Here is an 11758-nt window from a genome sequence, read left to right on the forward strand (position 1 = left end):
AAAAAAATATCAGCTATGTTTATTTTGCTTTTTAAGCATTGCTCTGATGTTGTCCTCAAGACCAGAATAAGTATTTTCCATCTGAAGAGCACACAAGCATGACGCCAGGCCTGGCCAGGGACCACTCTCCCAAAATCACTCCTCTCTCAATGCATCAGCTGTCTCTGAGACAGCTGTGTACATAGGGTATGTGGGAAATGCAGAGCATGGTGTGCTTACAGTCCCTCTGAAGGATGTTGCTCCATGGCAAGGTAGACCCAATCACTGCAACTAAATGAGTTTTGGGGAAAGGGATGAACTGCCCAGCTACCTAAAATGAAATACAGATAAACCCCTTCCTCTGAAACTTCATACACATTTTTGCTCCTACTTATGCTTACAATGATATATAATCCCACGTGCATTCATCATCATAAGCCATACCTTGCAAAATCAGAAACCAGCCCGCACCTGCATGCTGCCTTGTTATGGATGGGCTTGGATGCACTGACCATGCTATTAAGTGACTGACTTCATTTTGCTGACTAAGAGCAGCATAGTCATTAAGCTAAGCCACGCTGCTCCCTTAGTCCTCAAAGAGACCTTTGAGGTCAGGATTCACTGAGGCAGCACTGTGAAATTTGGATCAGGATACAGGTTTCAATCCTCCCTCTTCTTCTCTGAAATTCAAGGTTTGTGCTGAGATATGCAGAATAGTTACACAGGGTAGCAAACCCTATTTCAGTGCTTTGGAAGGAAATTGCCACATTTCCACGTTCTGTATGAAAGGGAAATAATTTGCTTCCAAATGCCACTATTCCAGGCAGGCCTTTAGGAAGGAGAAGCAAATGGGCCCTAGCAGCCCAAATGGACCAGGAACCAAGCCCAAGAGCTTTGAAACTGGGATTCCCAGAGGACCATATCCTGGCTTTCCATCTGTACATTGGGGTCTCACTAAAAATATAGGACCCTGTCCTGTTCATCAGCAAGTCACCTTGCAGGCTTCTCACAGACACTTGTTTGATTTCCAAGGAGTTTGTGTCAAAGCCCATCTGTAGCCATAAAATGGTCTAATATCACAGAAGAAACAAAATAAGGAGAGGAAATGCTTCAGTGGCATTATCTCTCACCATCCCTAGCCTTGGGGCCTGGAATCCTTTCATTGAAGGGAGAGGAAACAGCACCACATCCCGTGCCCAAGGCAGATGCTCTCCTCCCTGTCCCGGGGCATGCATGCTGTGCAGGGCCCAGGCCGGAGACAACCGCAGGCACCAGCGGCCAGGCTGCGGAGGACGACGGGCAGAGCTGCAGCAGCAAAGCCCACGGAGCACTGCCAGCAGCACGCCCGGCTGTCAGCACCCTGATTAGCCCCACAAGTACTAAGCTAACTCACAAAAGAGAAACAAAAGCCAAAGTTAGGAGAGGAGCGATGGGAGAAGAGATCTCTTTTTGGCCCTAGAGGTCAGGTACTTGCATGTAACACTGCGTGCCCCTCCTAATGCCAGCCTTCCCAGCGTCCCAGAAACGCAGCGTTCAGATTCATTTCTCTGCTCGCCGTCCTGTATCCCATTTCATAACACACCGGGAGGAGCCGGGACATTTGATATTTGCAGATTATTCCCTGTGACATTTCAACAGTTGCTTCTGAGGCTTTCATCACCGGGTGTGAAAGAAATTGCGATTAAGAGAGGTGTTGGCCATCGGGCAGTCCTGCCAACTCACGATCTCCTGGCAAGCAAGATTCCCTCTTTAGGGATTAATTTGGAAGAGATTTTTAAAGCATTTCTCTTCTAGGATGAAGGATCCTACAGTACGTCTTGATGAGACATTTGAAATCTCACTTCGATGTGTTTAAAATCTCACTTGTTCATATTGTCACAGCTTGGCAGCCTGGGTGTCAAAAACTTCCTAAATATCAGGTACTATTTTTGGAGCTCCAAGTTTCATTCTTTCTATCAAGTCATACAACCAAATTTTAGAGACTGTGAGTTTCGGGGAAATTACCTTGCCCATGCTGTGAGCCCGGTGCAGCTTCAGGAGAGCAAGCCACAGGGGCAGCGCTTGTGCAGCCAGGCTGGGTGTGTAACTTCATACAGAAATCCTGGGAGACTCGGAGTAAAAGTGCTAGCCGATGGCCTCTCTGTTGTTCACAGCAGTTGCTGTCACCCGTGACAGAGAAACACAGATCTGTCAGTCTTATGCAAACCAGTCACACTAATTTGGTTGCTTCCTCCCCCAGACGCCACCTCCGTCACATCACCCACCCCATAGGCTTCTTCCCTTCGGACGCAACAACACGGGGAGGTTGGAGGCACTCGGCAGCGATACAGCCCTACCTGCCAGAAAGTAACTGTGGTGAGGCAGCGCCACATTAACTCCTGTGTCACTGGCAGCAGAGTTTGGCCCTGAGCTTTCTGCCTTGCTGCAAATCACTGTGTGTAATAGCGAGAGTACACGGAGGACACAGGCATCAAGACACACAAGTCTGGAAAACAGAGGTGCCTATTTCTTAATAGAGAACAAGCCAATTAGGCTGAAATGCTCATATGACAAAGCCATTTAGGAATCAGCATGAAAGTCACAGCTCCAAAGTCGAAAGGACAAGGAGGCAGCGGGACACAATCCTGCAACAGCCTGTCATGAGGACACTGCTTTGGGATCCCTTTGCACTGGGGTAACAAGAGCATCACAGGGAAATCCCTGGCCCTACCTTGAAATACGTGCTCTGAAGGATCTGTAAGAGGCAGGAGAGCCCTCAGTGCAGCCTGATGGTTACAGCTGTCTGCGAGGGTTGGCAATCACCTGCTGGAGACCTATTTCCAGGACTCCCACTCTCTGTTCTCAAGCTATCACACTCTTTCTCTGAGCCAAACGGAGACCAGGAAAGACTCCCTTGAACCTGTAGAGTGTCAGGTCTCACGTCTATACACATTCACCATAACATCAGCACAGCCTGACTCAATACCTCATGATGCTCTTATTTTGTCACTGTTTGATAAAAAACACTCACGTGCTTACAGGGGTGAAATCTCTCACACACTTCACCTCTCCGCATCCTGAGAACAGAACTGTATTCCTTCCTTCATATCAGGTCCTCCAACAGAGCTTTACTCCTGGCATCAGTTAATTTTTTTTTGGCTATGTTAATGAAACATCCATCAAAGACAAAGACATTGAAACAGACAAAAAGGATTCAGAGGGTGGCTCAGGATGGGGGGTGTACGTGTATGTAGTTAGCTTTCCTCTTCCGGAAGAGGGAAGGAAAAACACCCAAGAACCTAGCAAAGACCGAGAAAGTCAAAGCATCAGTGCTTAAAAAACACGTCTACACTATATATTCTTCCTAAGATTTTTTTTCCAGCCAACAGAGCAGAGCTATCAAAGAGCACAAACAGTATAGCATTGTCCTGTGGCCAGATCCTGTCACCCTGACCATTTGTGTCCCAAAAGGCACCCCAGAGAAAAATCCCAGTGGCTCCTGTAGGAAATAGGAGTGGTGCATCATGAGGAGCAAATACTATGTCCAAAGGGTTGTGGGTAGACAGGGTCACCCTTCCATGCTGTTCATTCTTGTCTGCTTTTCCCACTGCTTGGCACGACTCTTTGGAACACCTAGAGTCTCATGTATTTTCTTCTTCCACCATCAGCATGGATGCTAAAGACCTCCCCCGGGCAGCAACATCCTCCTGGTGCAACTCATCAAAGAGTGACATCGGGGGGCTGCAGAAAGAGCGCTAGAAGCAACCAGCTGAAAGCTGCACCACGCAGCCAGCACTTGGCAACTACCCAAGCTATCTGCCAGCCGTCGGAGGGGTTCACCAGTAACAGCTGTTCCAGGGCCTTCGCAGGGACTTAGTCTTCTGACAATGGTGCCCAGATGCCAAATATTGAAAAGCCAGTCGTCGTTTCAGAGCCTGGACTGCTCTCTCTCCTCCCCTGGCTCATAAAGCTACACATGGAAATCCAGGCAGCAGGAAGAAGTTTAATTACCAACTGAGCAGCTGCTGGTTGACAGTTGAGTGCGCTTCTGGGTGTCTGAAAAGGTGCTGGAGATGCCTTATGACAATGCTGAACCTTAGCGAGAAAACATCTCCCCTGTTGTAGCTGCCTGCTGAGAGCTGAATTATATTGCCGAGGATGAAGGTGAAGCCTTGGCTGTGGGGTGACAGGTGGCAGTGGAATAACTGTCCATTGATTTGGAGCAGCCGGACACAAGGGCACTACCTAGACCCGCTGTGATGCTGTTTGACTAAGGCCTTGAGAGAGCACTTCAAAACTGCGTCGTGACTGTAACAATATATGCTTTTAAAAGCAGTCCTGCCTGTGGAAAGTGGTGGATGGTGAGGGACAGCGTGCTCTGCATGCAGATGGTCAGACTGTTTTTTTGTTTTTGTTTTGGGGTTTTTTTGATACTTCCAGTGGATTTCTATATGCAATAACAAGGAATTTATTTGCAGTAACAACAAGCAAGAGGGCAGCGCTTAAATTTGGTAAGAGCGACCTAGCAAGCAAGCAACCAGCTTGATGAATCAAACACAGCATAGACAAGCAGCCTCAGAACGGTTAATAGTACAACTGGCAAAGTTTGTGGGATCAAGCCTCTTAACACACTGCTAAAGATGAGTATCCATAAAGCTGAAGGTGTTACTGCCTTGCAGCAGCACACCCATGGGTGGTGAACATCCCCAGGGCCAACAGCACAGCAGGGGATAGGATCTCCTAACGGAGTTTCCCGAAGGCAGTACACTGAGTTCAGTATCTTCTCCTGTTGCTTTAGAACTGTTTTGCTCTCATCCGCTCACTTATTCAGCACCTCCTCCATGCACCTCCCTCCCGGCGCATCTTCCTTTCTGCTCCCAGCCTGCCCTCTCCTTCCACAGCGTCGCAGCTGCCCTGGCAAGTTTTTGCAGTGCTGTGAACACGTTCTCCCTGGATTGCCTTTTTTGCTTCTCCACCAGTGCCAGCCTTGCTGCTGTTGACAAGGATGCGTCTCCCAAGGCCATCGCCACCAAGGCTGCTGCTTAGCCAAGATGGGGAGCTGTTTAGATTTACGGCAGAAACATGAAGAAAAAAGAGCTGTAAAAAATCTTCCCCCCCCCCCCCCCCAACATCAGGCTGCTCTGCCATGGTGTTTGTTGAAGGACACCTGAAAATCTGCTCCCACAGTTAATTTACTGGGCCAAGAACTCCCTTGTTTCCAGAGGCAATTGGGAAAGGAAACAGGGAAATGGCAAAATAATCACTTTCTAACATTGTGGTTTGGACTTATTTCTTGTTGCTGAGGGTGACCCAGGGCCAGAGAAAACAAATGATTGAGGCAATCAAAGGTGGTCTGTCTTTGAAGTGACTTTTTTATAGCAATCGTGCTTGTATATGTACTTGTGCTGTGCTGGTCTCAGGGCTGAAAAAACAACACATCTGTAACCTGGAAGCCCAGGGAAAGACAAGGGAGCTCCTGTTGAATTCTCTCCTGAAGGATCAAAGGGACATTTGGCATTCAGGTAGGCAAAAGTGTACAGATGTGCAAGCAGAATAACCACAGGTGCTGTTTAACCCGGAGATACAGGCATGCGAGCAGAGGATGCAAGAAAAAGCTGAACATTTTATCCCTGTCTGGGACAGGCCAGGAAGGCTCATGCTCAGTAACTGGACCTGCTGTGTCATTGCTGGCTGGAGACCCAGGGCTTTGCTTTCTCCCCAAAAGTACAGCAGTAGCACGGCAGAGTGGGCACAGTACCGCTAATGACTGAATCGCTTAACCTCACTGTTAGCTGCTCAACAAGCCTTTGCTAAATGAACCAACAGTTACAACTCTGTTCTCTGCAGGGAGAAAAAGGTTTCACTTTCCTTCCAAATTTAAAGTGTGAGTTTGCAGGGTTAGAGCTGGGAAACATAGAGCCTGTTTGGGCAAAAGGGAAACTTGCAGTACTTATCAGAACTGCTTTTCTTCTCTTCATTGCTCCAGTCTCTGGGAGTGGGACTAGCTGTGGCTTTGGCAATCTTGCCTCAAAGAAGTGCTGGCTGGTTAAGGTGTAGGATCCACAGCACATCCTTCTACCACAGCCAAAGGGCTGCGATCATTCTCTTCATTCACAAGCTCAGAAATTCCCTCCTTGGGGTCTTGCAAAGTGCTGACCAGCGGGACTGGACTGAAGAACAAGTTGTCACCAACTGTACTGCAAACCCCATAGATGAACTGATTATATTCATGCCCCTGGATTTTGTTTTGTTCCACTGGATTACTCAGGGATCTGCTAGTGCTTTTCATTCTGCTGCTCCCAGCCTTCCTGCCAGACACTGCTTCCTCACAGGGTCCCCTGTTCCTGCAGTTCCCATGGAGTTCAGCTTAAAATAAGCTAAGGAGATTCTTCTTCGTTTTGCTCTAAGCAGGAGCACAGGGTTTTGTATATCTTTCTCTTTGCGGCAGCCACATGTGTATTCCTGCCGAAGCAGGTTAGCAGGAGAAGGGACTCTTCTGAGCCAAAGGAGTGCTTTACAGGGAGGAAGGAGAGCTGCTCATGGCTGGCTGAGTTCAAGTCACTGTCAGAAGACCTGCAAATAAAACCTCCACCAAATATTTTCTTACCCAAATCAGTGCTCCAACATTAGTCTTATTTTCCAGCCTAATGCATCATAGGGTTTTTGCTAGAGCCCTGCCATACCCAACAGGTACAAAGGTCTGTCCATTAACTAGGTTTACATTGACAATTATATGGTGTCTGCGGCCTTTTGTTATCCAGAGAGATATTATTCCTCCAGACCAATCTGGATAACTGTCCGCTGATACGCACTTGCTGTGTGAGTGCATAAAAGTGTGTGTTGATAGAATATGGCTTTTTTTAAACAAAATATTCTGGTGTAGAGCAGGCCTAAGACTGACTGTGGGTCAACCACAGTAAGTCATAGCCTGAAAGATCTAAGCAGGATGTTTACACTCCATGGACCAACTTGGACAAGAAGTGTTATAACTACAGCGCACTACTGGCCCCTCGGAGCATGCAAACATATTAGTCACCATAAATGACACAACAGCTCTCTGCGGCATTCCTGAGACTTCAAAAGGCAGGTATTAGAAAAGGGCACATGACGAAAAAGCAGCGATCTAACACAAGCTTCCAGGCTGGCCAGCAATATTTGATACTCCAGTTCATCACTTAAAGGAACAGAATATAACTCCTTTTGTAATTGAGATGGAAAGGCACGCGGTCTGGACTAGTAGTGAAAAGGCTGGCTGATATTAAGTCCAACCATTACCAAGTGTCAAGTACTCCCTAAGATGGCTCACGCATCATTTTGAGAAGTCACCTGGTGGCAGTGGGTCACCAGCTCCCTCTACAGACAATCAGGACAAAGACGGACCCCTGCAGAACTGCTACAGCAGATGCATAACAAAAGAGTCCCTTTAAACTTCCATCAAGAAACAGAATTTTCCTCCTTGTCCTCGCTGGCAATAATTATTCCAGTAGACGCCGAGTCCTTTGTCTTCCTCTGCGGCGAGAGGTCTGGCCCACTCCCCCATCCTGAGGTGAAGCAAGAAATGGCTGCAATTGTATTAGCTTTCCCCAAGACAGCCATGAATGTGTTCTTTGTTTCCTTCCAGGGAAACAAAGGGCCTGAGACAGAGTGATTCAGAGAAAGGTAGGCGCCACTGGGCTCCAGAGAAAGTTCAGCAGCCTGGAACCAGGTGGATGTTTGAAAACAAAGTGCCAGCGCCATTTGAAATGTCAATACTTCACAAAGGCAGCACACGCCGGCGAGCGAGCAAGCGAGCGCGGGGAGCGCGGGAGCCAGAGCAGCAGACTTGCCTACCCACTGATGTCCCAGAACACCAAAGCTTTACACTTCGGGGGAGCACGCGGTTCAGATGACACATGGATAGATTATATATATAATGACATGGATATAGCAGGATGAAAACCCACGTGCAGGTGGGGCTGCAGGGCTGGAGGAACAGGCTAATGAGAGAAACAGCATCGAGAAGGGGAAAGTGCTGAATTCTCATCGCTGCCCTGACACCTGTCGTTTAACCTCTTTGTCTCAGGGTCTCCTGTCTGCGGGAGGAGGAATAATAATATCTGGAGCAGCAAGAAGGGACTGCTTAACAAACACACACCTTTCCTGGAAACCTCTGTCAGGCAGAGCAGCTGTAGCTCCCCTCGGCTCCTAGCTCTCTTTACCTGTGATGCTGAGAACTTATTGTCCGGGGAAACGGCATTTTCTTTTGTCCTTTTGCTAGTAATATATTCTCTACTTTGTACTTAATGAACATTTTGTTCCTTCTTTCTGAGACTTCTCAATATTTGTAGGTGAGAGAAATATGTTCCCCCTGCTCCTATCCGCCTGAGACATATTCTTCCAAAGACAATCCAAATCGCAGGCAGGGGGCAGGGTATGTGTAAAAGTGGGCAAGCTGTTCGCTCCTCACAATAATTAGAGAGTGTTTCAGTGCCAAGGAAAAAAGAAAAGAGTTGCACCTGCTTGCATTTCCCAGTCCCCCTCGGTGGCCTGGTGCTGCCAGAGGACACCTGGCTGGCTCATTACTTCCATTTCGATTTGGGCTGAGCTGGCCAGAGAGAAGGTGGTGGGTGTGTGGTGAGGGGGTAGAGCTGGGCAGGTCATGCAGCCGCACTGTCCATCAGCCAAATGTTCCTGAACTGGATTCCTAATATTTACCTACATTTCCTGTTTGCAAAAGATGCTGGTGTCATATAGCTCTAAAAGTTGAAAAACCTTTCTCGTTCCCTAAACTGCTGTAGGCTCAGACACTCAGCTTTCCTACGTGGGCCCAACAATACACTTCGCTCGGGTCAGACCATCGTGTTGATCATTACCGGCCTGGCAATAGCACACAGAGATGAGGTCCTCTTTGTGCTAGACTCCTGCCCTAAAAATTTAGGCTGTTTGTCCCCTGGCTGCGTTTGGCAATGGACCATTTCAGAGAATATGGACAAAAAGTGGGAAAAAGAAGCGGGGTGGGGAGAGGACAAAGCAAGAGAAAGGATCAGTTTGCCCTACTTAATAATTACATCTTAATATAGAAGGGTCACACTTTTGCTCTGTGCATCCCTGTATCAGAATGACAGCTGACACAGTAGCTTATGTATGAAAAACTGGCCTGGGACTAACACATAGGTACCAGAGGGCATCAGACTATAGGAACCATCATTCACTACCTGGGGTAGTCAACGGGTTTGTCCCAGGAGGTTCTCCTCTCTGCAAATTACCCGATGCACTGCAATTTCTGAAATGTGGTATTATAACAGACTATTTGCTATTTCTACAGAACTCACTTGACCCTTTTGCTATCTCTGCCTCTGAACTGTTTGGCAGTACTTCCTTGGAGGAACTACAGCAACAAACTCGGATGCCAGGACTCAGAGATAAGCAGCCAGCAAAACAACCAATTTCCATACAGTATATGGAAAAGAGAGGAGAAGAAAAACACTGGGAATCCTTAATGAAACTGGGTGAAAAACAGGACAAGTGAGTAGCAAAACAGAATAGATTGCAAGGGCACAGCAAGTTTTAACAGACAGATCTAGCAGGTAGATGAGGGGAAAAGAAAGAGCAGAAGCAGGAAGAGAAGATGGGAGGAAAGTAAGGAGATCGGAGCAGTTTGTCCAGTGGGGAGGATGTTTCAGAAGCATCTCATATCCTTATTATATAGATAGCACCAGCTCAAAACAGAGCAACAATCCATCTAGTCGAGTAACCTACTATCTGATACTGGATGTTTCAGAATGAGGTTGCTTGCTCTGAAACAAGTACCTTTAAGCACTTCTTGCCCATGATGCCCATATAATGTAACAATGAAACAACAACAAACATCACTGCATTTAATTTATAATTTCAGGCAAGTGCTAGGTATTTGTTTTGATGCAACACAGTGGGCAATCCCATCTGTTCCCATGCAGAAAGAAAGACCTTGTACCATTTTAGCATTAGTGCAAGTGCGCCCCACGTTACTACAATTACTCGACTTGTTTTCTCACCCTCTGTTGCAGTGAGTTTTTCAGATTAATGCACACCCTGTTGTCTGTGTTTGTTCTTCTCAGCCCTTAATTTGCCAACCAGCCCACAGGCACAGGGTTTATAGGATGGAGTAGGGGGTTGCCCCCCGCCCCCAACCAGCCCTAGGGGCTTCTTTTGCCCCTGTCATACAGGGCACTGCGGGTAACTACCCACCCCACAGGTGACCAGGAAGGAGCAATCGTGGAGCCCCTGGCCCATGCCAGGAAACACCGCTCTGTCTCAGCCTGGGGACAGCCTGGCAGGCTGAGCTCTCCTATCCTGCCACAGTGGTCCCTGCTCCATTGTCACTACCCAAACCGATACCTGCTCCATCAACACCCCCCAACGGTGCCTGTTCCCTCACACCCACATGCAGGCTGGTCCCCGCTCTGCCATCCCCTCTGACTGCTCCCTGCCCCATCTCTCCCACCCCATGCACTGGTTCTTGCTCCAGCACCCCCGCAGCCTGGTCCCGGCTCCACCACACCCATCCGGACCTGGCACCAGCACCCATTCTCCCCTGGGCTGGGACTCGCTCCACCACCCCCAGCCAGCCAACTGCCTGTGCCAACATCCTGCTTATAGACCGGTTCCTACTCCATCAGTCCAGCAGCACCCGGGCACTGCTTGCTCTCCAGACCAGTATCTGCTTCAGCATCTCTAAATGCACCGGTACCCAGTCCGACACCCCTACCCAGACCAGTACCTACTCTCGCATGTCTACCTGCACCAGTTCCTGGTCCGGCATCCCTAACCGGGCTGGCACCTGCTCCAGCATCCTACTGGATCAGTACCTCCACACCTCTACCGGGACTGGTACCAGTACTTGCTCCAGCACCACTACCGGGACTGGTACCGGTACCGACCCCTGCTCCAGCATCCCTACCGGGACCAGTACCTCAACACCTCTAACGGGACTGGTACCGGTACCGGTACCGACACCTGCTCCAGCGCCCCTGCCGGGACCGGCGCGGCCGCCCCGACTCCGCACGGCCCCCGGCGCGCCCCGTCCTGCCCCGGGCGGCGGCCCGGCGCCTGCCCGCTCCCCTCGCCCCGCGGCGGGGCGGTCCCGCCCGCGGCTGCCGCCGGCTCCGCGGCGCTGCGCGGGAGCGGAGCGAGCTCCCTTCCCACTTCGGCGCGGCGAGAAATCGGGAGAGCCGGAGACAAAGAAACTATCGGGAGCCCCCTCCCTCCCTCCCTCCCTCCCTCGCCGCCGCCCCGGTCCCCCCCGGCGGGGGAGCGGGCACTCACCCGCTCTCCTCCTCGATCTCGGAGATGTCGGCGAAGATGAGGAAGCCGACGAGCAGCGTGAGCAGCGCCAGCGTCCAGCCCCGGCACGGCAGCGGCATGGCTCCGGGCTGGGCCGGGCCAGCCGCGCCGCTCCGCGGGGTGCGGAGCGCGGCGCCGCGTCCCGACTCGGCGCCGCCGCGCGGCGGGGGCCGCTCCGCCCCTCGGCGCCCGCGGAGCGCCCGGCCCGGCCCGCCCGCCCGCCGCTGCCGGGGGGAGCGCGGGGGCCGCCTCGCCCCCTCCGCCGCCTCCCGCGGCCGAAGTTTGCAGCGGGGGCGGCGGCGCCGCGCCCCCCGCCCGGGCCCGCGCTGCTCGCCGCCCCCGGGGGTGCCCCTGCACTCGGGTCGGGTGGGTTGGGGGTGCTGCTGTTCCCCCCGCCCCGCACAGCTGGGCGCGTCCCCTGCCTCCGCGCAGCGGTGCGGTTCCGCAGGGCAGGTGGCGGTTAGGTGGAGCACACAGCCCCAGCTCTCCCCGCAAGGAC

At 50.8% G+C, this 11758-nt stretch overlaps 1 protein-coding gene across 2 annotated transcripts in view; it reads right to left on the reverse strand.

The window, feature by feature from the left end:
* The window catches only part of ST8SIA2 (ST8 alpha-N-acetyl-neuraminide alpha-2,8-sialyltransferase 2), a 35760-nt gene extending 24351 nt beyond the window's left edge, over positions 1–11409 (reverse strand). Inside the window, exon 1 of one of the 2 annotated variants that reach the window (XM_064517204.1) lies at positions 11242–11409. In XM_064517204.1, the coding sequence (XP_064373274.1) occupies positions 11242–11339 (98 nt within the window). In that variant the 5' untranslated portion in view covers positions 11340–11409. The remainder of the gene's footprint in view (positions 1–11241) is intronic. The other variant, XM_064517203.1, reaches the window with a different exon arrangement.
* Between the last annotated feature and the right edge of the window lie 349 nt (positions 11410–11758).

Source organism: Dromaius novaehollandiae, chromosome 10, assembly GCF_036370855.1.
Source record: "Dromaius novaehollandiae isolate bDroNov1 chromosome 10, bDroNov1.hap1, whole genome shotgun sequence".
NCBI classification, from domain to species: domain Eukaryota; kingdom Metazoa; phylum Chordata; class Aves; order Casuariiformes; family Dromaiidae; genus Dromaius; species Dromaius novaehollandiae.